The sequence below is a fragment of the Rhinolophus hipposideros genome, assembly GCF_964194185.1.
Source record: "Rhinolophus hipposideros genome assembly, chromosome: X".
NCBI classification, from domain to species: domain Eukaryota; kingdom Metazoa; phylum Chordata; class Mammalia; order Chiroptera; family Rhinolophidae; genus Rhinolophus; species Rhinolophus hipposideros.
This window is the reverse complement of record NC_138046.1, coordinates 124,811,879-124,836,223: the sequence shown is the minus strand read 5'-3', so window position 1 is coordinate 124,836,223 and position 24,345 is coordinate 124,811,879. Positions and strand designations below refer to the sequence as shown.

Below are 24,345 nucleotides of genomic sequence, written 5' to 3'. Positions count from 1 at the left end.
AGGCCATTGTGTTAAAAGCACAAAATTATAGCCTCTTTTCGTCAATTAGGCCTGATTCTTTGGTTCTTGAATCTAATCAAGAACATATAAAATGTATCGTGAATCCCATGTTAATGGCTGCAGACTAATTCTGTGAATTGTGGTAGAAGGTTCTCTTTTAGTGTTTTTTTTTTTCCTTACAGTATTCTGCTATGTGGATATATTTGTGCCAAGTGGATACAAAAGGACCAAACAATTTCTTCTTGATTTTTCCTTCTAGCTGGAATCAGGGCCTGACAGAACACCAGAAACTGACTGTCATTTCGTAATGGCAACAGCTAAATTCTGCTTTATATTTCATGCGATACTAAACAGATTCCTTTTTCGATGAAGGATGAAAGATAGGTGTCTTCTTTTTAAATGTATGTAAGGACACACCCTTCTAATACTGCTACACAACACAACTTCAGACAGTATCAGTCGTTTTTGCCTGCCACCTAACTTCAGAAGCAGAACCAACTGCTCACTCGATTTACCAACAAACTTGTCCATACCAAAATTTTAAAAAAGAACAATTACTTGAGATGAAGGTCTCCCATTTTTCTTGTACGTGCTACTGTCCCTCTTTTAAATGCTCCAGTTTTTGATAAACTAGCTCGGCAAGCTAGTCATCTGATAAACTCACCCCTTTGGTCAATTTGTTCAATCATCTACTCCATTCTCACTTCCTTGATGGCTCTTGGCAATGAGATGTCATAGCCTAAACAAATAACATCTTTGCTGGTTAGAAATTCAGGCAGCGGGCCAAGATAATGTAAGGGCACATCATCACCTCTCTGCAGAATAAATCAAATTACACCCTCTAGATGTCGACTCAGGCCGAGCGGAGGAAGTTTACAAATAACAGGCAGTATACGCAATTAATCTTCAAATGCAAATCACAGCTTGTCGTTTTGCTGCTTAAAACTGGGCCTTCATGGGACTCCAGCTGTCAACGAGCTCATTCCCAAACAGAAGAAATGAGATAATACATGCAAATTGGCCACTGCAGTGCCTCACGCTTTAGCAAGTGGTCATGCTGGACCCATGTCCCCTTCACTGTCCTACTGGACAGCTACGTGCAACTTGGTTCCCATTGTTGCACAACCTTAGGGTTCCCCGAACACTCCAGTGTGTGGAGACCAGGGAGACTGACAAATGTCCTATACTGCCTGGGACATCCACTCACATCAGGCAAATGTCAACAGTGCTGAAAGTGAGACAGAGTGACTGAACAACATGTTAGAAACACTCTCACTAACATTTTAAGAGAGTATGCATGTATCCAATACATGGGGATTCGGACTTGTTAAAAATGTCAGACCTAACTACTAGGTAGGGGTGCCAAAAAAAGGTATATATGTGGACACTTTGGTCAACGTTGCTCAAGCAGTAATTTGCCATCATCAGAAGTGTCTGGACGCTGATGGGAACCCCTTTGAGCACCTCTTGTCATTGCAGAAGTCACACGTGACTTGTGTTCATCTTTTGTTATCGGTATATATTGCGTATTATTAATACAACTTTAATACAGTTTTCATTTCTTAAAATGTGTACACTTTTTTTTTTGTTGTTGCCCACTGTATGTACTTTGCTCATTTAGGATTTCTTGTTGTTGTCCATTTTCTGCCATAAAGTTACATTTCAAATGCTCACAAAGATGGCTGATGAAACTTCGTTCTGGAAAGATCTGAACAAGGTTATGCTCATATTGCAGGTTGAGATATTGTCTCATTAGTTACCCAGCGCCTTCCCCTTTTGCAGAAGGCTGTGGATAAAATAGAAGCACTTATTTTTAGAACTAAATGCCATGCACAGCCCATGCGGACCCACGTACGAAGAATGTGTAGTAGATCTTTAAAACATGAAACAGCAGTGCCTCTTACGCGTCTAATTATCCTCAGCAACTCTGTGTTCAACACACCAGCCCAGTCTTAACTCCAAACGCCATGCTTGCAGGTACACTTACGACATATGTTATTTAATAATCTGATAATTTAGAACCTAAAGACAGCATTACTGATGGAGCAGCGGACTATGCATGTTTGAAAGGTTCTTTGAGGTCCTGTGATACCTCAAATTAGGATACGACTCAATTAGGATACGACTGGTTCCTAACAGGTCACAGGTAAGTAATGACTGAGGCAGGATCTGAACGCAGACCTCATGTTCTTTGCCTTTTCATGGTCAGGTGCTCTAAGAGACCTCTGTGTCAACTGATGGGAGCATGTGTGCTCCCATCTCCCATCTTCCTCCTTCCGTAGCTCCAGTTCAGCACCTACCAAATCATGGATTGGCTGGGGCCAGTGCAGGCATCAGCTGACTATGCTCCTTGCTGGGTGTGCTGGCTAAAGAAGGACCCTGCTTGGCTCAAGACAGAGCCACTATATAGAAATGCAGTAAACTGTGGTCCAGAAGGAAGAAGTCAACGCAGCCTGGTTCTCCTCTCTGCCCTCCACTCTGCTTACAGCAAAATCTGTTTGTATCCTTTAAATGTTAGTTCTACGTATGTATGAGGTATGACAAGTAAGTTGGCGAACTCATCCTACAAAAAGTGCTCCACACCTCATTGCTGAATATCACTACGGTCAACTTAGAAGGACTCCCCTTGGGAAGCTATGCACTGACGCCAGCGCCTAGTCCACCCTTCAAAGCCATTTTGGAACTCTTTTTCTGGAATGGCCATCGGAGCTGTCGTCATATTATTCTTGATGTCCTGAGTGTCATCCAAATATCTTCCTTTAAATATTTCCTTGATCTTTGGGTAAAGAAAGAAGTCATTGGGAACCAGGTCAGATGAATCCAGAGGGTGTTCCAATGCAGTTATTTGTTTGCTGGCTAAAAACTCCCTCACAGACAGTGCATGTCAGCTGGTGCATTGTTATGATGCACGAATTGTTGGCCAAGAGTTCAGATCATCTAACTTTGGCACGCAGCCTTTTCAGCACTTCCAAATAGTGAACTTCGTTAACTGTTTGTCCAGTTGGTACAGGTTCATAATGAAAAATCCCTCTGACATCAAAAAAGGTGAGCAACATCATTGCAACAAGTTCATGAACTTAATTGTCAGACTTCATAGCGCTATGTTGCTTTTCCAAAACTATGCACCAATTTACAAAGACACCTACCAAAAAAAAGTCATATGTGCACATTATCTTCAGCACTGAGTATAGTTTTATGATGTCTTTGTTAATATTATAGGTGAAACAGTGTTTCCTTTTATTAAATTGCATTTAATTACTCTTAAGAAAATCACATAGGAAAGAGAAAGACTTTGATCTAAATTCCGAGTTTTCCTTTTACAAACTGGGTAATTTAGGTAAAGGATGAACCACTTCTGGTTTCACATTTGTGACATGGCACACTGCAGAGCTATTTTATGTATTCATTGATAAATTTTGCACAAGTTTTAGTGAAAAGTGCCTGCTGTAAAAACTCTCAATGTATACTAACACTATCTTTATTACCATCACCATTCTCACCTCTCACCATTGTCATTATTACCATCATTACAATCACCATCACCACCACCACCACCATCACCATCACCACCATCACCATCAGCATCACCATCATCACCATCACCACCATCACCACCATCATCACCATCACCATCACCACCATCATCACCATCACCATCACCACCATCATCACCACCACCACCACCATCACCATCACCATCAGCATCACCATCATCACCATCACCACCATCACCACCATCATCACCACCATCACCATCATCACCATCACCACCACCATCACCACCACCACCACCATCATCACCATCCCCACCACCATCACCACCATCATCATTCTCTCCATCACCATCATCACCACCATCACCATCACCACCATCATCATCTCCATCATCACCATCATTATCATCACTATCATCAAGATCTTTACCTATTATTATTACTACTACTATTATTTATATTCATTTTGGCGTTGGTTGTGTGGTTGTGTCCTCTGGACCCTGTTAGGATTTTGTTCAAACTGATTTGATTTTAAGGATCTATAGTTCACAATCTCTTGCTACACATCTCGTCCTTTAATTGCCTATGGATACACTTTGCAACTAGTTGACCTTGGAGGTCACTTCAGAAAGTTACCCTGGTTTAGGGTATATGGACCATGGTTGCTTTCATGGGTTTCATTACATTTTTTTCATATTTTTTCTAATGGCAGAAAGGAGCATTTGTTTATATTTAGTTTAAAAGTGTTTCATGTCCGATTTGTAAGGTCTTGTTAATGACCGTTATCCATGTAATTAGTCCTATCATAAGTTATATCATTCATAGAAATAGTATTATAAATAGGACTATTATTATTATATAAAAACACATCTTGTTCGTGACTACTATATTACATAAAATATCTTCATCAGCATCACCTCTAGGGTCATTAAGGCAGATTCTTGGGGACCAGCCCCAGAATTGATGAGTCAGTGGGGGTTGGATGAAGCATAGAAATCTGAGTCTGAAAAAGGTCCCAATTAGTTTGAGAACAACTATTCTATGACCTGAAACTCTGGACTGTGCCATTCACATCTACGTGTGAAACAGAAGATTGCAAAATGAGTTCAGGAAGGTATTCCTATGCAACCAGGGTCAGCAAACATTTCCTATAAAAGGCAGGATGATAAACATTTTAGACCTTGTGAGCCATAGGGTCTCTTGTGCAGTTTTGCAACTTGGCCATTGTCATATGAAAGTAGCCTCAGAAAATTGGTAAACTCAGGGGTGTGGTTGTGTTCCATTAACCTTTTGTGCAAAACCAGGCAGCAGCATGATGTATTCAGCCTATGAGTCACATGGTCCACTCCGGTGACATGTCTCTAAAAGGAAGGGAGGCCACTTGTCCTTTTTTGGTTTCTCTATTTTCCTAAGCTCACATCTGTCAATATTCTCTGTAGCTCAGTTGATGATGACAGCCTGTTGCCATGCAACGAACTGACCCCACACATGATTGCACTTTCGATGTTTGGCCAAGCAAAGACTTCAAATTCATCCATTCAGTCTCTTAAACAATGTTTATCTAAGAGGATCAATAGTACTGTGTTTCCCCGAAAATAAAACCTAGCCAGACCATCACTTCTAATGCATCTTTTGGAGCAAAAATTAATATAAGACCTGGTATTATATTAAATAATCTGTTATATTATATTATATTATATTATATTATATTATATTATGTTATAGACCTAGTCTTATAGTAAAATAAGACTCGGTCTTATATTAATTTTTGCTCCAAAAGATGCATTAGAGCTGATGGTCCGGCTAGGTCTTATTTTCAGGGAAACACAGTAACATCAGCTTCAGGGCTCCAACCTTGAATATGTCATTCCAGCCACCTGAAATTTCCCTCCATCTCGAGCAACTCAGTCAGTTAGTGCCCTTCAAATTCCTCCTTAAGTGGATTCAGACCCTCTCAATCTGAGGCACGAGTCCTTTCCATAAGTGCCCATATCGCCCCAATGTGCTACATTCATATGAGCATGAATTATAGTAAATTGTCATTTCAGGGAGTTGTTGATCTTCTCCTGTGTGGTCTGCAAGGGAAGGGATGGGACCACATTCAACCAAGTGGCCTGACCATGAGGATATGTTCACTGAGTACTCACTGAAGGAATTAATACATTTATAAAGTACACTTTCCCCAATGTCAGGAACTCGTACAGAGAAACTGTTGGCTAACAAGTCACAGAAACTCAATGAAATAAGCGTAGTGGTTGTGCCTACTTGGATTTTAGGGCTGCACAAGAATTGTAGACCAGGCTGTATCACCACCCTGAGAACCCCCCCACCTCACACTCTCAGAAAGAAGCCCAGTGAGCTGAAGGAAGCAGCTGAGTACGACCTTCTGTGCTTCTTGCAGAATCCCCTGGGGGAGAGAACTGAATGCCACCCAGTTAGCCATTTGCTCAGTGCACCATAATGCAACTGTTCCCAAGCCTTTCCCCCTACTAAGGACTTAGGCTGGAATTTGTCCAAATTCAATTTCACTCCCCCGATCAACTGTGTAAATTGGCTGACCCTTCAGTAAACTTAACCCCATAGCTGGATCTCATAAAAGGAATAGTATGCAGAGCAGGTTTCCCCGACCTAAACAGCTTCACCCGTTTCCAGTCAACCTCTCCACCTGGAGTGAGAGCTCATGCTAGCAGTGATCTGCCATCAGCTGGCAGCTTCCAGTCTCACAAGTCTCTCTGCAGTGTGGTACCCAACGTGACATTGCCTCACTGGAGGATATCCAAATATAAAATTCCTGAACTGTGAGAAGTTCCCCTCACTTTATTACTCTATGTCACTAGGAGGTCCAGATGCTTACAAAACAACAAGTGCATCAAGAGCTCATAAGCAAGGTTTCCCATTTTCAAATCTCCAAGTTCTTCTTTTTTGGTAAAAGGAAAGAAAGATTCTACGTAAGGTTTTGCCACCCATGCTCATCTATTCCATGAAGCCCACACCATTCTTTCTGGTTTGGTTACAATGCCTAATATAAGACCCTACACTAGTTCCTGTTGGACTCACTCATCCTTCTTCCCATCCAGAAAGGTGTACCTAACCCAAGCCATGACAATCCAAGCATCTCTTTATCCTAGATACAGAAAATGGCTCACAGTTGGCCTCTGAGTCAAACTGGGCGAAGAAGCATCATTTCCATGCCCATGGGCTTCTCTGAACTCATAGATAGTATCACATGGAAATGCCGGTGACCACTTTTTGCCACTACGTGGAGACAATCCTACTGAGAAGAACGCCAACATAGAGGAAGAAAGATGGACCAAATGTGTCAGGTTAGCCGTGACAATGATTCAGATCTGAGAGTATCATTTCCGCAGCTACGTCTCCTGCAAGAATTCTCAGAACATTGAGTCAATGAATTTCTTCTTTTTTTATCCCCTAAGTGAATTTAACTTGAATTACTTTCAGTTGCCATCAAATCATTCCTAAACAAAAACAGCTCAATAAGTTTCAAAATTTATATTTCTCCAACCACAGACAGGATATACAAATGGAACCTGAGTTATCATTCGGCCACCTTTTGAAATCCACTCATTTTACATATCATGTTGCGTTAGTTATTGAATGCTATATAACAAATGACCACGAAGCTACTGGCTTAAAACAATATATTTATTTTATCCCAGTTTTGGTATATCAGGAATCCAGGCACAACTTACTGGGTTCTGTATCAGGGTCTCTTAAGAGGCTTCCATAATGGTGTTGGCCAGAGCTGGGGTCTCATCTGAATGGGAGTGACCACATAGGGTCACCTTCCAAACTCACATGGTTGTTGGCAGATTCAATACCTTGTGGCCTGTTGGACTAAATGTTTTCATTCTTTGATGGCTGCTGGACAAGTGCAACCCTCAGTTTCTTGCCACAGTGACGTTTCTAACATGGCAGCATGTGTCCCATCAAAGCATGAGAAGCAAAAGGCAACAGAAAGTGTAAGACACAGCCTGACGCAATGTAAGCACAGAAGTAATGGCCCATCACCTCCATCGTATTCTATTGGGTGGAAGCAAATCTTATGCCCTGCCCACAGGCAAGTGGATGGGTTGCTCAGTAATGTGAATACCAGGAAGCAGGGAAAATGGAAGGCCATGCTTGAATCAGGCCACCACCCATGCCCACACAAAGCGGGGTGGCGGGGGAGGGGGGTGGCGTGCCTAGAACTTACCAGGGAAAGATGTTGTGGTTCCTTAAAACCTACCAGATAGAGATTCAGATGTCTCAAAGGGAATAGTGAGGCCTAAGGTTGATTCTTAAAAAAGGGAAAAAAGTGAAAGGTGGAGGCGTTGAATCATTTCCTTTTCAGGGAACAAGTTCATTAGAGGAATGTTGAATTGATTTGTAGCTCATGACTGCATGAAGTCTTTCAGTTGGAAAACCCCTGGCTTTGGAGACAGGAGGGCAACACCACCTTCTCTCATGAGCAGAGGGGTACAAGATAGACAGGAAATGCCGTGAGGGTCAGGAAGGCTTCCCCGGTGAGACAGCCATGGGTACCAACAGAGGATTTTAGGAATGAGGGATGCAGGCAATACCATTCTGGCTTCTTCTGGCCTAAACAGGATGTGCAGACATTATACACATCCTCCACTTCGTATTACCACAAATTGGGTGGCTTCAAACAACAGAAATTAATTGTCTCCCAGTTCTGTAGGACAGGAGTCTGAAATTAACGAGTCGGCAGGGTGAGTTCCTTCTGTAGGCTTGGAGGGAGAGCCTGTGCCATTTCCCTCTTTCAGTCATTACTTTCTGGTGGTTCCAGCATTCCTTCTCATTCTTTGGTTTGTAGACACATCACTTCAGTGTCCGCCTCTGTCTTCATCTTCACATGGTATCCTACCTGCGTGTCTCTGTGTGTCTTCATGTCTGTGTCTCTTCTTATAAGGACACAGGCATAGTGGATTTAGGGTTCTTGCTAATATAATATGACCTCATCTTACCTTCCTGACATGGGCAAAAATGCCTTCTTCATAACACACGTCAACTCAAAACCCATGACCAGGGGAAAGGTTGATGGAATCATAACCATAACGTGATCTATAAAACTTTTTAAGAGATTCCAGCTGATATTCTGCAGTCTTAGAATCACAATTGCAAATTTCATAGAGCCCCAAATTCCTCTCAGGCTGGGGCCTCATGGTACCCCCTCATGTTAATCTAATTTAAATAATGATAATAACAGTAATAATAATAACAGCAAACAAGGAAATGCTAGAGGAAGCTCATTTTTCCCTCAGTCTAGAGAAAGCCTTCTGAGATGATGAGCTCGACTCTTTTCCAACCTGTGAACTTTAATCAATTTCTTGGAAATGACTCCATCGCCATTCAGTCAAATTATAGTCGGCTGCATGTGGAAACAGCCAACCCGTTGCTTTCCCAAAACTACAAACCAATTACGCAGTCTGTTGGCCATTCATCCTATGGCAAGTTTGTGCTGCCTTCCCATGGAATACCTCAGGGGCTTCGGATTTCAGGCAAACACACAGCAAACAGACTGGCTTGGCTGCAGCTGGTAATGGTGTGCCATCAACGTCATGGGGGAAATCTGAGCCCCAGTGCTACAACGCTTTGTCCTGCTGTATGCAGACAGTTTGTCCTAAGAAGCAAAGGAATCGTATTTTCTTTCACTTTCTAAATTGTCTTGTAAAATATAATAGTACGTTAAAAAAAAATAAAAACGTAGCTTCAGATTGAATATACATGAGCCAAGATCTTAATGCACTGGGCAAATGACCAAAACACGTGTCATGAACTCTGGGTATATTGACAACACGTATTGTGATCAACAAGAACCAATGCCTATTGGTTGACATCATCAATGATTGCTGGAAGCAAGACATCCATATATGAATGTGGGACTGCAAACTGGTGCAGCCACTATGGAAGAGAGTATGGAGCGTGCCACCAAATTAAAAATATAACTATTATGTGACCCAGCAATTCCGCTTCTTGGTATCTATCCAAAGAAAATGAAACAAAAACACTAATTTGAAGAGATATATGGACCCTTATGCTCACTGCAACATTATTCACAACAGCCAAGATATGGAAGCGACCTAAGTGTCCACTGATAGATGAATGGATAAAGAAGAGGTGTCACATATATACCATGGAATATGACTCGGCCATAAAAAGAATGAAATCTTACCATTTGAGACCACATGGATAGACCTAAAGGATATTATGTAAGTGAAATAAGTCAGACGGAGAAAGACAAACACCATATGATCTCACTTATATGTGGAATCTAAAGAACAGAATAAACGAATGAAGAAAACAGAAACAAACTCCCAGATACAAAGAACAAACTGATGGCTGCCAGAGGGAAAGGAGTGGGGAGATGGATGAAAAGGTGAACGGGAATACAGTTAATGATATTGTGCACGGTGACAGACGATTACAACAATTAGTGGGGGCAATCACATTGTAAAGTATAAAAATATCAAGTTACTATTGTACACCTAAAACTAATATAGCTAATATAATATTGCATACCAACAATACTTTAACAAACCAACAAAAGAATAAGATAATCAACTGATAACCTACTCACCATGGGCTAGAAAGGAGTAGGAGAGGGTCTGGGAGTCATTTGCAAGAAGAAATTGAGCCTATAGAGAATGCAGGGAGAAAACCATGTGGCAGAAACATATCTCGTCTTCAAAGATCTCCAAAGCAACAGAGTGGGAGAAGAAGGAAACACTCAAAATTTTTCAGCTCTATTGGTAGAGACTTCACACACAGAGATCACCAACCCTTCCCAACCATGAAATGACCTCCCTTACAAAGTTGCAAAGGTCTCTTATGGACCAGTTTCAAAAAAGGCTGCACATCCAGGGACGACCAGTCATTCACTTGTTCCATGCGTGCAAGTAGATGATTCATTCATGAAGTTCCCTGATGCCCCAACTTTCAAAAGCTTTCCCGTCTACTTGAGGGTGCACACTTGTAAAATAACGATTGCATTGAAACTTGGGGAACACCGGGAAGGAGGTTTCATGTCTGCTTGGAGCTTCAACAGGGAAATCCTGCACTGTGAAACAGGCTGAGTAAAATGACTCCCAAAACTCCTTCTACATGGAGAATTTTATAATTCTTTGATTGAGGTCCTAGTGGACTCCATCACTTACTCCCAGGTAAACTTTCAGTATGTATTCAATATACCAAAAGGTATACATACCTTCCTTAAAAGGTATGTATAGCAAATGATCTTGTAAAACACGTTACAATGGAATTTGATTTCCTCATTATTTGATTTAAGCTCCAAAGGAAGTATCGAACCTAAGCTTATATATTTTTAACTTTTTAATTTTCATAGGGAAAAGGCAGTTTTCTAAGGTTTTACTCTATTTTTACGTCTAAACTATTATTTAAACATGCAAAATTAATATTGGAACGATTTCATCGTAGTTATCTAGATGGATACATTACAAAATATAGAGTGATGAAACTATTTCAGGCGATTTAAAAAAACTGGTGGGGATCCAGACAGAATTTAACAAACAATGTTTTCAAAATTCCAGGCGAGAAAATGTACATTTGAATTTGGTAAGGATGGAACCTCAAGCTCTTTGATCATAGTCTCATTGGATAGTCTGCTGAGAGAAAAAAAATGCATTAGCATTCCTTTGGATGGAGTTCCATTTATGAATCCTCCCACGTCAAAAATGTAACAACGCAAAAAATGCCCATGTGGGTACTTTGCATGTTAAATTACACCATCAAAACACCTTCCTACAGTTCTGTCATGGTTTTATCTCTCCCTCCTCCCCCATTTTGCACTTTTTATGTCTCAGTCCATCTAGCCCAGGGCTAAGTATGGAGCTCAGTGTTAGGGACCTGAGAAATCATTTCCTCATTGTAGAACAGATGCTTAAATGCCTCATAAATGCATCTCAAGATTGCTGGAAAGCTTTCCATCAGGGATCCTCAATGGAGAACGTCAACCTGGAGCTTCTCCTCCCTTTTTCTCTAAAACCTTCAAGCACTTCCTGAATTACTTGTGCCCACCAACCCCGTTCGGAAACCTTAGTTTCGTGGGGACTCTTCGACTTTCTCAGCAAACAGCTTCCCTTTGTTTTAATCACCACTTCAACTCACCCAGGGCCTTACATATCACAAATAGTGATTTGTTGGTCAACGATTGTTAAATGAATCAACGGAAATGTCTCTAAAGAGAATAAGGAACGGAAAAGAGGAGAAAACACGCAAGAATCGGAACTGGGAGCAGGCAATCAATAGATTAACTGGCTTGCGTCGGGGCTAAAGACGGATAGCGGGTAGATAGGATGTTAGGTGAAATTGGATATTCCTTTTTTGATGGAATGATTATGTCACAAACAGATGGAGAGGAATGTAGCTCAAAACATCAATTATAAGGAAGAAGAGGAGTGTGTATGAACACAGTTTTCATGTCTCGTTGAAGCCTACTCTAAGACTTACTTTGCTTGAGCCAAATCAAACCTCCAGCATTCCTCCCTTTCGGATGGGAAGACACTCTCCCCAGAGCACCCTTACGTATTGTACACACCAGCCGGTTCACAAAAGACAGGAGAGTGTCTTGACTAAGGAAGATTTCAGGAAATCTGAAAAGATTGCTTGGGAATTAGGAAGCTACCCATGCTCAGGGTAGTTTTCCCAGAATATCATAACACATCTGATTTTAACTGAATTGTGAATGTTTCTCTCGTGTGCTTTTCTCAAAAACCCTACACACACACACACACACATACACACACACAACCCATACACTAATACCCACCTGCACCACCCAAATTAATCAGCCATGAGAAATGTTAAAAAGCAATGTTTTTCAATTTTTTGTTTGTTTAATCTGCTTCCAATTTGGGGAAAGATACTTGTTTGAATTGAAACGTAGCATGTTCGATTGAAATGGTAAGCGAGAGGCTCCAGGGTCTCGTCTTCATTGTACCGTAACAAGGGGTTAATACAAGTACATCATCTTTCTGAGAGTTTCCCTCTGCTTTGTTTGCCTGGAAGGCCACTGTGCGATTTGCAGGTCTGATTGATTCCTGCGTGGCCACTGCTTTGCATCTCACAACCCCTGCATCGATAGTCCTTACATCTAAAGCTATGGACACCGCAGCGTCATTTCAGTTTGGATATTATTTCACCAAGGAAAAGAATTCTTGAACATAAAGAAGAGAACGTGAAAGTAATTCATTATGAAAACAGCCAGGTATAGCAGAACCAAACAGAGTAGGACAACTAGGATCTAATTCCAAACATCGCACCCCACAAACTGAATCTCCCAATAAAAGATACTGTAATGAGATGAATATTTAATTACCAAAAAATAAAGATCTTCTCTATTGTAAATTACTTCTTATATCGTAGTTTAGAATCACTACAATTCGAAAAAACATTCAGAGCTACTGTGATTATTAATTGCCAAGGTCACTAAATATTAAAAAGGTTGAATGGCTTGGCCATGACAATATGGAAAATAAATGACAAGTGTCCAAAGTAACAGTGTCATTTGGCAACAAATAAAGATATGACATGTCCTGGTGGCAAGACTCTGCAGAAGTAAATAACAACCAAATTGTTGGAAATGGACCAATATTCTAGCAGACTAGTCACACCTGAAATTTCTATCTTGAACAGTATTTTATAATATTGCTTATGATCTGCACTATATAGCAAATTGGGTTTTTAATACATTCTAGTTGGGATTTGTTCTAACTATGGAAAATACAAGTCTAAATTGCAAGTGCAACTGAGTTAAAATTCATGTACTAGAACATGAGAGATATCAGGAAAAATTATCTTCTTTAGAACAGGTTTTGCTAAATTATCCAAATAGGTGGAATTCCTACTAACCCAATAGTATTATTCTAAACATATGAGTATATAATTCCTCAATCCTCAATAAATTTATTTTCTATGTCCAAACTGGTGAAATCTTTTAACCTGGGAGGCAGGTTAGCAGCAATCCATTTTAGTTTACCCGTGTTCACCAAATACTAATTTATTTTCAATTAGTCCCTGTTAGGAAGATATTTGCTTAATCAACTGACAGAGGAAAACAGGAATCAAGCATCCAACTGATAGACAAAAACAGGAATCATTTAATTATTTTGACATCATTGCCTGCTGATATTAGTGGTTAAAAAAACATCTGTCTCCTTGTATAAACTTAGTTCTTAAGTTCTAGCTTTTCATCTAGATTTTGCCACCATCTGCATACATTTGTGACTTCAAGAGAAGAGAGAGGAAATTAATTTCTCCTTTAGCTCACATAAAAAAAAAAAGTAGCATCAATTTTTGGATGTTCTAAGGCATTCTTCCAAGAAACACATTTTATTGCTTTTTGATGATTAATTTCCGTAAGTCACATGTGAGGCTACAAATCCATTTGACAGCTCAGGCTGAAAAGGACAAAGCTCAGGAATAAAGCAGAACAGAAAAGTTCTCTGCTCTTCTGAAAAATGATACTCTCTGTAATTTCCCTTTTGTTAAAGCCATACTCGGAACTGTCAGAAACGAGGGTCCTTTGCTCCCACTTCTTAAGCTGACCCCTCCACTATTGCACTAAATAATTATGTCATAGAGAATACGCATGTGTTATGTACCATATTAAGAGACAGGTAAGGCACAATATGCATCTGTAAGTCAGCTGACATGTTCTGGTTCTCTGTGCTGCTATTATTTTCCACTAACATCAGATGACAGAGTGGTTAGATGTGTAGGACTAGCCTAGATACTTCATATGGACAAATGCCTTAAACCTCCCATTGTACCACCATTTCACACACAAGGACCCTGAGCCCAATAACTTGCCCATAATCACTCAACTGGGAAGGAGGCAAGCTGGCATGTGAACCCAGGCTGGCAACTTCTTGACCAATTCTCTAAGCGGAAATGGAGGATTGAACGAACTATACACCAAAAAGGGCAAAGGTATCTGTACCCCACGCTTACTGCAGAATTATGCATGATAGCCAAGACCTGGAAACCACCTGAGGGTCCATGGATAGACAGATGGATAAGGAAGATGGAGCATACACACACGCACACACACAGAATGGAATGTCGTATAAAAGTAAAGATATCCTGACATTCGTAACAACATGGATGGACCTGGAGGTCATTATGCGCAGTGAGATAAGTTAGACAGAAAAAGACAAATACCATATGATCTCACTTATATGTGGAATCTAATAAAAATCGATTAAAAAAAATTCATAGAAAAAAAATCAGATTTGTGGTTACCAGAGCAGAGCTGGGGTGTAGGGGTGGGGGAATTGCATAAGGGTGGTCAGAGTACAAGATTCCAGGTGTAGGATAACTAATTCCCGGAGATATAATGTCCAACATGATGAAAATAGCTAATGCTGCTCCATGATATACAGGAAAGTTGTACACAGAGTAAATTCTGAGTTGTCATTAGAAGGAAGAATTTTTTTTTTTTTTTGCTTTCTCTTTTTATTAGATCTATATGAAATGATAGGTGGTATCTAAACTTACCACAGTAATCATTTTGCAATTTCTGTAAGTCAAACCATTATGCTGGATACCTTAAACTTATACTGTGATGTCCATCAATTATATCTCAGTAAAACTGGGGAGGGCGGTGAGAATTAACTGACATTCTCTCCAGAAATAAATTCAAGATTTTTTAAAAAAGAAAACAGAAAAGGTAGAGAATCAGTTTGCCCAGAATACATCAGACCTTAAGGTCTAGAGAGAAGGAGCAGGGAGCCCAAAAGATTTTGCTTACCGGGGAATAAGTCAGACGAGACATTTAGAGGTACAGCTGCCATCATGACTCAAGATTTTGTGGAAAGAGATGGGGAGAGTGGACAATTTGCCTGTTTTGCTGTATGTCTGTCGTTGAATGACTTCTACTCTGGAAATCCCTTTTAGATGCATGGGAGAATGGAAATGCCCCTTTATTTCTTCCCTGTGTGAAACCAGTGTATCTTTGTGAACATGACATTTAGTAGGATTTGCCATGAGTCTATATTTAGATGGCGGAAAAAAAAAAAAAAAGGCTGAGTATCTACTCTTTAAAGAGGAAGCCTCAAATCTGCCAAAAGCCTGCCCTTCCAAATTAGAACTGTTTTTTTTTTTTCTTTTGTTTCCTCCTGGATACGCATGAAGGAAAGTGGGAAATGGTAACCAGCGTTAAGATGAGTGTTTCCTGCCAGTAATTCCTGAGATGGGAAGGAAGCAGATGGATTAGAATTTCAGAATGCGGCAGGTTCAGCAGTTACTTTGCTTACAACTGGGGTGTACACTGTACTCTGGATTTTACGTAATAATGAAAGGGTGGCAAAAGTCGGTATAAGTTTTCGACTGCTGCTGTAACACATGACCACAATTGTGGCTGCAAGCAGCACACATGTATTATCCCGGTTCTGAGGGCGAGCATTCCACTGGGCCAAAATCAAGGTGTCAGCTTGGCTGACATTTCCTTGTGTTTTGCAGCTTCTAGAGGCTGCCAGATTCCTTGACTCCTGGCTCCTTCTCATCCTCAAAGCCAGCAATGACCAGCTGTGTCTTCCTTACATGACTTCCCTCTGACTCTAGTCTCCTCTTTTGCTTGTGTCTTTCTCAATTATGGGTCTTTGTTATTGGTATTGGGCCCACCCAGAAAATCCAGAATATAGTCCCCGTATTTTAAGGTCAGCTGATCAGCAAATACAATTCCATCAGCAGTCTTAATTCCACCTTGCCATGTAAAATAACAGTCACAGGAGCCAGGAATAAAGACTGGCATGTCACTGGGCAGTCATTATTGGGTCTACAATATGTCTGTCTCTCAAAATTTGGAATTCGTGTCTCTGTCACAACGCAAACACCGAACACATGACTGCTCCATAGTAAGTACTCAGAACAAGTTGTGCCTGGTTGTCACCCACACTCTAGGATCCATGCAGAAAGAGAAACCTAAAAACATGGAGTGTCGTGGTGACATTTTAAATTTCAAATGTCCAGTCTTGCTGTGTCCTGTTAATTAAGTGTGCTTATTAGGAATTAAGGTATGCCCTAAAAGAAGACCACTAGAGGAATCAGCATGGCACGATAATTTCCCTGCATTAATGCAGAGGTAGGGTTCATCGTTTAGCGCATAGCCAGTAAAGAATTACCTACACGTCCACAATGATTCTCAAATCGATGCAAATTTTTCTTAATAGAATGACAAAACTCCTGATCCAATAGGCTGTGATTTGTTGTTTTGCAAATATGCGGGCAAAGAGCTCAAAACACTCAGCAGCAAAATTCCAGTTTTTACGTACTTGTAGGGAGATCATTTCTACCTTTTCAGCCCCTACTAGATACCTGATTGCCTTATCAAGATCATGTGACATGTTCTATGCAAAATTGCCCTAAAACAAACAATAAAAAAAAAAAAAACCTAAAGAAGTAAACTCGTGGCACTGGGTTAATTGTTAAATTTAGCCTGTCTCCCCATTAGGTAGCACTGTTCGCGATTTTATATTCCCAAATTCCTGGTCAATAGTGAGCCACAATGAAATGGCCCAATTGCTTATGGTTCCAATGCACACAACTGCACATCTATGGCTCTGTAATCAAGGAAACTATTGATTGTTCTTCGTGGGTGGTCTAATTTGGTGCCACCTCTGCTATAAGGTGGCATTCTATTGGAAGCACACCCATTGTTCTTGAGATTAACTACAAAGTCACCACCTCGCAGAGACTAGCCCGTTAAATGTATTATGAAAGCCAGTTTAATCATTAATCTTGTTTGGTTCCTTTCGCCCCTCATTGTGTCTTTCTTTCTGTCTTTTTTCATTTGAATGGTTCATTATGATAAAGATCGAAAGCCAGGTGGCTTGTGAAATGAGAGCTATAATCGCCTTTCGGTGCCCTTGCTCACCTTCCCACATATACACAAAGCAGCTACTTGGGGACTGCTGCTCACTAAGGCAGGTCAGTGCAATCATGGAAATACAGCGTCCAAATGTCAGTTTCACTCCTCAAATCACGTTCAGACCCGCACTTTACCAGATAACTGTGTTCTGCTTCCACAACAACAAGGGCCACATGCCAGAAGCTACTAATATAGTGAAGCACAGTCCTTCCCTTTCTTTTTGTGGGTGTTCTTTGGAGTCACCACAACAGACGACCCCTGGTGTTTCCTGACATTGTACCAACACCACCTTCTGGCATCTACGTGGGGAAAGGACAATATGGCAGATGTGATCCAGTTTGGGAGATCACAGAATAACGTAATCATTTATTTCAGACTTTCAGCCAAACGTCACTGAAAAACATTTCCCAAGGAGTCAAAGGAAAAGAAAATAAATTCCTCTATAAAAGTTTCAGAGGACACACTAGTTTCTATAGTAGGTAATGGCCTGTGAGTCTTGTAAATTAATTCTTTAATTCCAGTAAGATGTCGTGCAATGGTTTTCTTTCTTTGCCTAACATATCACATGCAAATGGTAAATGAGAAATGTGGTTTCCTTCTAGCATAACGTGAGTCCGGTTAGCCTTTGTAAACTATTTTCATTTGAAATCTACAAGGACAAGAACTAATCCAAATACTATTAGCATTGCGTTAAAATAATGTGTTGAACATTAAGAGATTTTACAGACTTTTTTCACTGTTGTCTTCTTAAAAACAAAAGGGCCATTTTGTCCAAGCAAACACATTATTTTCTAATGTAGCTAGAATCATCTGATGACACACCCTGCCATGTGATTGCAGTGAATGTTGGGAGAAAACAGTGTCCGAATTTATGTTCACCATGTGGATTCTAAGCAATGACATCCAGCAACTTTATAAAATATCCCTTGCTGGTGTATTTAAAACAATCAGTGGTTCCTTCTAAGATTCAAAACAAAGAACAACAATACAAAAAGGACTACCACTCAACTCTTCAGGCATCAAAGCAAAAGGAACCGTTCCTCATAATTTTCAGTTTGCTAACATGAGTGTGATACTGTTATTAATTCTATAAGTTCCGATAGCCTCTTTTACAGATGACTCAGGTATACCAGGTAACACGATAGGCACCCACTACTTATCATCTGCCAAAAAACACTATATCACAGCTCCAAAGGCAAACTATAAAAATCATGAAGTCATTTAGTAGAGAACTGACCATCGACTAAACACTCAGTATATCCAAGTGGGACAAATCCTAAGTTGCCGGATATCTGTATTTGGAATACGAGAAAAAATACACGGCTTACAGAACGTACCATGCAGAGGACATCATAAAACCCTCTCGGCAAATCTCTGAGTGCGTGGATAGTGCCTTCTGTTTAAATCAAGTACTTACCATCTTCCGTGGGTACATAGATGTTTAGGTAAAGGCAGTCTTCGCTTTGATCTTGAACGTAGGTCATCAAAGTATCCAAATTGGCAGTAAACCATATGGGCAGCATGTCATGCAACAGAGACCTCTCATCCAGGTGTTGGGGACACACGGCGGCAAACTGGGTGGCGTTTCGAACCCCAGTCCATGAGGATGGAGGTTCCGGGGGCTGAAACCGCCTCTCTCCAGTGGGAGGCGAGGCGTAAGGGACCCCCAAGTATTGCTCCACTGGACCCAAAATCTCATTGGGCAATGGTGTTCTTAGGCCCCGGATTTTGCCATAATTGGTGTTGACGACGGGATACTGTGCCTGGCTGTCAATGAGTGTGAATTTGATGGCCAGAGCAGTTATCCACAGCAGGACATTGGACTTCACCATGATGCAGACCGGGGTGAAGAACAAGGGGAGCCATACCAGTCCTTGGGGTCTCAACATTGTTCACTCCCACATCCGAAGGCGTCTGTGGGACGCAATGCCAAGCAGACAGAGCCGTGAAGGCAGCCCGCGGAGACAGAGGGCTTTCCAGGCAGCCAAAGACCCAGGAGAGGCAATGGGCTAGCTAGGAAGCCGTGCACATGACTCATAGACGGGGCCCAACGTTAAGAACAAGCCAAGTGGTTTTCTGTGCAGCCCATCGCGAGACAGCAGCCCTCCTTTAATCCTGGAACCGAATCTGCCGAGCGCGAGGCTCCAAGGAAGTGGTGACCATCCAACACGTCCCACGGGAGACGATTCCTTATGAAAACTCCAGGGCACAGAGGTCAGCCTGACGGGAAAAGAAAAGCAGATTAAGGACAATGAAGCCAAGACAACTGCCATATGCTGCCATATGCTGTCTCTTCCAGGCAACCCTCTACCTCACGCTACGAGATTCTTACTCATAGACATGAGAATGCGTTTGTATGCAGTGTCCACGTGTGGTAGGATCGAGCAAACTACCTCTTAGCATAGATCTTGCTGTGTGCCCGTCACCTGGAACGATGCCTGGCATTTGGGAAACACTCAGCAAGTCTTGGTTGGATGAACAAACAAATCCCCCAAAGTTACACCCGTTACAGATATCTGTAACGACATCCCCCAACTTCACTATTATTGACAAGACTGGCTCATCAATGGATAGAAGCTCCCAAAACCGCTTCTCAGATGTTTCAGGGAACTGTCACTGTTCCCTAAGGAGACATGAGTGGAGCTCTAAGTTTTCTAGGATGAGGGAAAAGGAGACATGAATCTGGGTCAAACTGACTTCACAACATGCAGATATTTGTCATATCACAGAAAGGATGTGTCCCTAAGAGCAAGATACTCATCCTTCTCAGGCAACTCATGGCACATATCTACAGGCAGCGTACATCATCGTCCTGAATCTCGACTTCCTTGGAAAAACTGACTGAGACGGTACATTTCCAGCACAAGCTGTAGGGCTTGTCACATCTAGGCAGCATTCTTAATTGACAGTGTTGAAACAGCTCCCCTGACTGTCACGTAAAATGCTGCCTTCGAGGGTAAACCCTGCAGCCTATGGAAAAAGCTTAGGGTCCATCTGAGTGGGTGGAGTCAACATTTAAAGAGTCAGCCCCTCACTTTGTCTCCACATGCATCACAGGACTCTCACTGGGTAAGCCATTGCTCATATGATCTTAAAAAATGTGTATGAGTGGCGAGCATTCACGAACCATTAGGGATAGAAAGCATTTCATTAGGTTTTGCAAGGAAGATACCTTTAAACGCAGTATGCTTCAGTTAAAAAATAGACAAACATGTTTGTAAGGACGTTGTAGGTTATTTGGAGTAGTTCTGAACTGGAATACTTATGCATTTCATTTAAGTGAGCAGTTGAGCAGAATACGTCAAACTGGTAACTATGTTTTAAATGCAACAGATTGGACCTGGACCTACCATGGAACTCTACTACCTTCAGGGGAAATTCCACAGTCCATGACATTCTGGGCCCAGTTAATCAGAGTTGAATGAAAACGCTCTAAAAAATCTAGACTGTAGCATAGAAAGTGAAAAACAGCATCGCACCCAATGGGTAATTTGTGTGTTTGCCTCTATCTTTGAATTCCACCACAGACAACATTTGGACACCCGCCACATCGCGCATGAGGCAATGTCTGAATAATTAAGAGACAGACAAGCACGCGAAAGAGGTGATGACACGTTTGGAGTCTTCTGTTTTCCTGAAAGACTTTCTGGTTTCGAGCCAGCTCCTGTTCTTCCTTCTCGAGCTTTCCACACCATAAGAGGAGACACTGTTAATTTCTGCTTCTGACAGACCTGGGTGCTTGGATGAGACTTGTGGGCTGAGGGAAGTCATTCGACCTCTCTGGGCGTTCGGTGAGCGGCCTTCTCCGCGGTAAGTCGGAAATGAGGCGATGCACAGAGAAAACGCCCACTCAGTCAATGTACAGCATGGGGATTCCGAAGACAGACCTTCTCAGAAGGTGCCTGGGTACAGAGACGACGAGCTCGGGCCCTGGAGCCAGCCCGGCATTGGCGGTGAGTGTTGGCAGTGAGCAAGTCATTTAGATCCTTTGAGCTTCCTTTACTGATATGTTTACATAGTAGTCCCCTCACCCTTATCTGTGGGGGTCACATTCCAAGACCTCCACAGTGGATAGTGGACCGAACCCTACATATACTATGTTTTTTCCTGTACATACATGTACCTATAATAAAGTTATAAATCAGGCACACTAACAGGTTAATAGTAACCAATGATAATATAGAACAATTGAAAAAACATAACGTAATAAGACTGAGAAAGACAAATACCATATGATCTCACTTATATGTGGAATCTAAAGAAGAGACTAAATGAACAAACAAAACAGAAACAGACTGAGAGAGATAGGAGGAAGAAAACGGATGGTTGCTAGATGGGAGGGGTTGGGGATGAGGGAGAAGGAGAAGAGATTAGAAAGTAGAAATTGGTAGTCACAATATAGCCACAGGAAGATGAAATACAGTATGGGGGATATAATCAACAGTGTTGTAAATATAATGTAGGGTGCCAGATGGGTACTGGACTTACAGGGGGATCGCTTCCCAGATGGTGTAGATGCCTGACCACTATGCTATACACCTGAAGCTGAAGTAGAAGAATACTGAATGTCAACTGTAATTTTATATATACATATACACACATATAATATTATTATACATAATGTTATATATGCATAGATATACATATATGTGCATATGTGTGTGTATACATATAGGACCAAAAAATGTATGCACATTTTAACAAAGGAAAAAACTGTACTAAAATTGTAATAATATATACCAATAACAAAAGACGAATACAACTCACGTGTGGCTTCTGCAATGACAAGAGGTGCTCAGAGGGGTTCCCATCAGCGTCCAGACACTTCTGATGATGGCTAACTCCTGTTTGAGCCACGTTGACCAAAGTGTCCCCTTGTGCACATTTTCTTGGCACCCCCGGTATGTGTGTGTGTACATACATATGTATGTGTACACGTGTGTGTGTATGTCTGTAAGTCACATGCAAATTTCTGGCCACTTTAAAAGTTTTCGTATCACCGGTAATCAAGACGTTGACAACAAACGTCATTAAAAAAATCCCTATAAATTTAACTAACCGATATATTTGAGGACAAAACAAAAAAAACGAGCTTCCATGTAAAATTCACAGGCTGAAAAGGATTTCATAAGAGGTGACGTGCTCTTATATGTACCTATATGTATATATTTAATACATATGACATACACACATAGTTACATATGACATACAGATACTCTTTCTCTGCCAAGGTTACAGTAATGTCTCAGTGTGGCCTTGCGACTTGATTTACAACTTGACTGGGGATTTTAGAATGATTCTCTCCAGGGCAGTCCTTCGGTGTGAGGCTATAATTAAGACGAGCCTCAAACTAGTCAGATGTAGCAGACTATCAACAAGTCAAAATAAAAACTGCAATACGTTTCTCCCCAAAGTGCCCATCACTCAAACTGAGATTAGCTTTATTAAAAAAAATACATATATTTAAATCAGGTGAACCCTGATTGCATTTATTTTGGAATTTTCGCCGTATGAGGAATAAAATCCTATCTCACGTCATTATTATTCTGACTGTGAAATGCATAAGAAGACAGAGATTTCTGTGGATGCTTTTCTTCAAGAAAAGCAAACAAACAAACCAAGAGCAGATAAATCCATTGGAAGCAGCCCTCCCCTGGTGTTACTCTCCGCTCCACGGAAGGGCTGGGACACACGGAGATGTCTGTTGCCAAGTAGCTGCTGACACAAGAACAGCAGATCCCGGTTCTTGCCCAAATTAATGAGCTTGTGCAGAAAACCTTCTCTACCGTTTACTAAGAAAGCCTGTAATAGCTATTCCCAAACGGTGTGCAATCTGTAGCTATCTCTATTATGCCTTTTCTTTGGTGTCTGGTGAGAATGCCAGCATTCTTTGGTGCCCAAGTGGGGCGCGCGTCATCTTTCTTTCTAGAACAGACAACTCAGCTGAGGGGGTGCAATGCACCTGTCACATACCTGCACAACCTCTGCTCTGTACATGGGCTTCTCTCTCTCTCTCTCTCTCTCTCTCTCTCTCTCTCTCTCTCTCTCTCTCTCTCTCTCTTTCTCTCTCTCTCTCCCCCCCCCCCCGTATAGTCTTTATCTCTGAATATGTGTCAAGAGACATGCAAAGGAATGTCCATTTGCAGCCACAATCATAATAGCAGGGAAAAAAAGGAATAACCCAGACATCCATTAATACACGCTGGTATATGAAAACAGAATATGACACAAGAGTGAAAAATGAATAAAATACCGACATGTGTTATCACAATGGATAAATCTCACAGCTAAAAAGGAAGTCATGGAAGAATAGATACGGTGTGATTTTATTTACGTCATATTATATAAAACGAAACAGTCCCACACTTAGAGCTCTAACTGTGCTAAAATGTTAAAATAGCAAAGGCATTACTGAAAACAAATTCTGGGACAGTTGTTGCCTTAAGATATGGTAGAGAATCAACTCACATGGATATACAAAAAAAATGAAAAATGAGTCATGCTCTATAACTCTGGCAATGGGTATGTTTAAATTTTACTGATAACTCTATGTAGTGCACATTTTATGAATAGGGTTCTTTGACAATGACAATTTTAATCAAAAGATGCGTGTCTCAAGTTTGACTCCGTAATATCTTTTTCCCATGCTCTATCAAAATATCTTAGATTGAAAAACTGGACGACAACCAGGAACTGTTTTCCCCAAGGTTATGTTACAAGTCCAAGGGAATCAACTATCCAGCCGCATATGCCATAAAAAGCATCAGGTTCCTGATGGCATCGCTAAAACAGAGAGTCAGGTCACCTAAGGCTGCGACTGGCTTGCTCACTAATTAGCCAGGCAACCTTTGGATATCACTTAGCACCCAGGGCTGCAGCTCCCTGATGGCACAGTGAGGGCTTCCACGAAGCCCTCAGCCTGAGGGTACTCTGAAACCTTAGACT

The 24,345-nt window shown here is 41.2% G+C and overlaps 1 protein-coding gene across 6 annotated transcripts in view; it reads right to left on the bottom strand.

Annotated features, from left to right (window-relative positions):
• Positions 1-24,345, bottom strand: part of NLGN4X (neuroligin 4 X-linked) — a 287,894-nt gene that overhangs the window by 206,415 nt on the left and 57,134 nt on the right. For all 6 annotated transcript variants that reach the window (XM_081042395.1, XM_081042400.1, XM_081042398.1 and 3 more), the window contains exon 4: positions 18,818-19,620. In XM_081042395.1, the coding sequence (XP_080898521.1) occupies positions 18,818-19,289 (472 nt within the window). In that variant the 5' untranslated portion in view covers positions 19,290-19,620. The remainder of the gene's footprint in view (positions 1-18,817; positions 19,621-24,345) is intronic.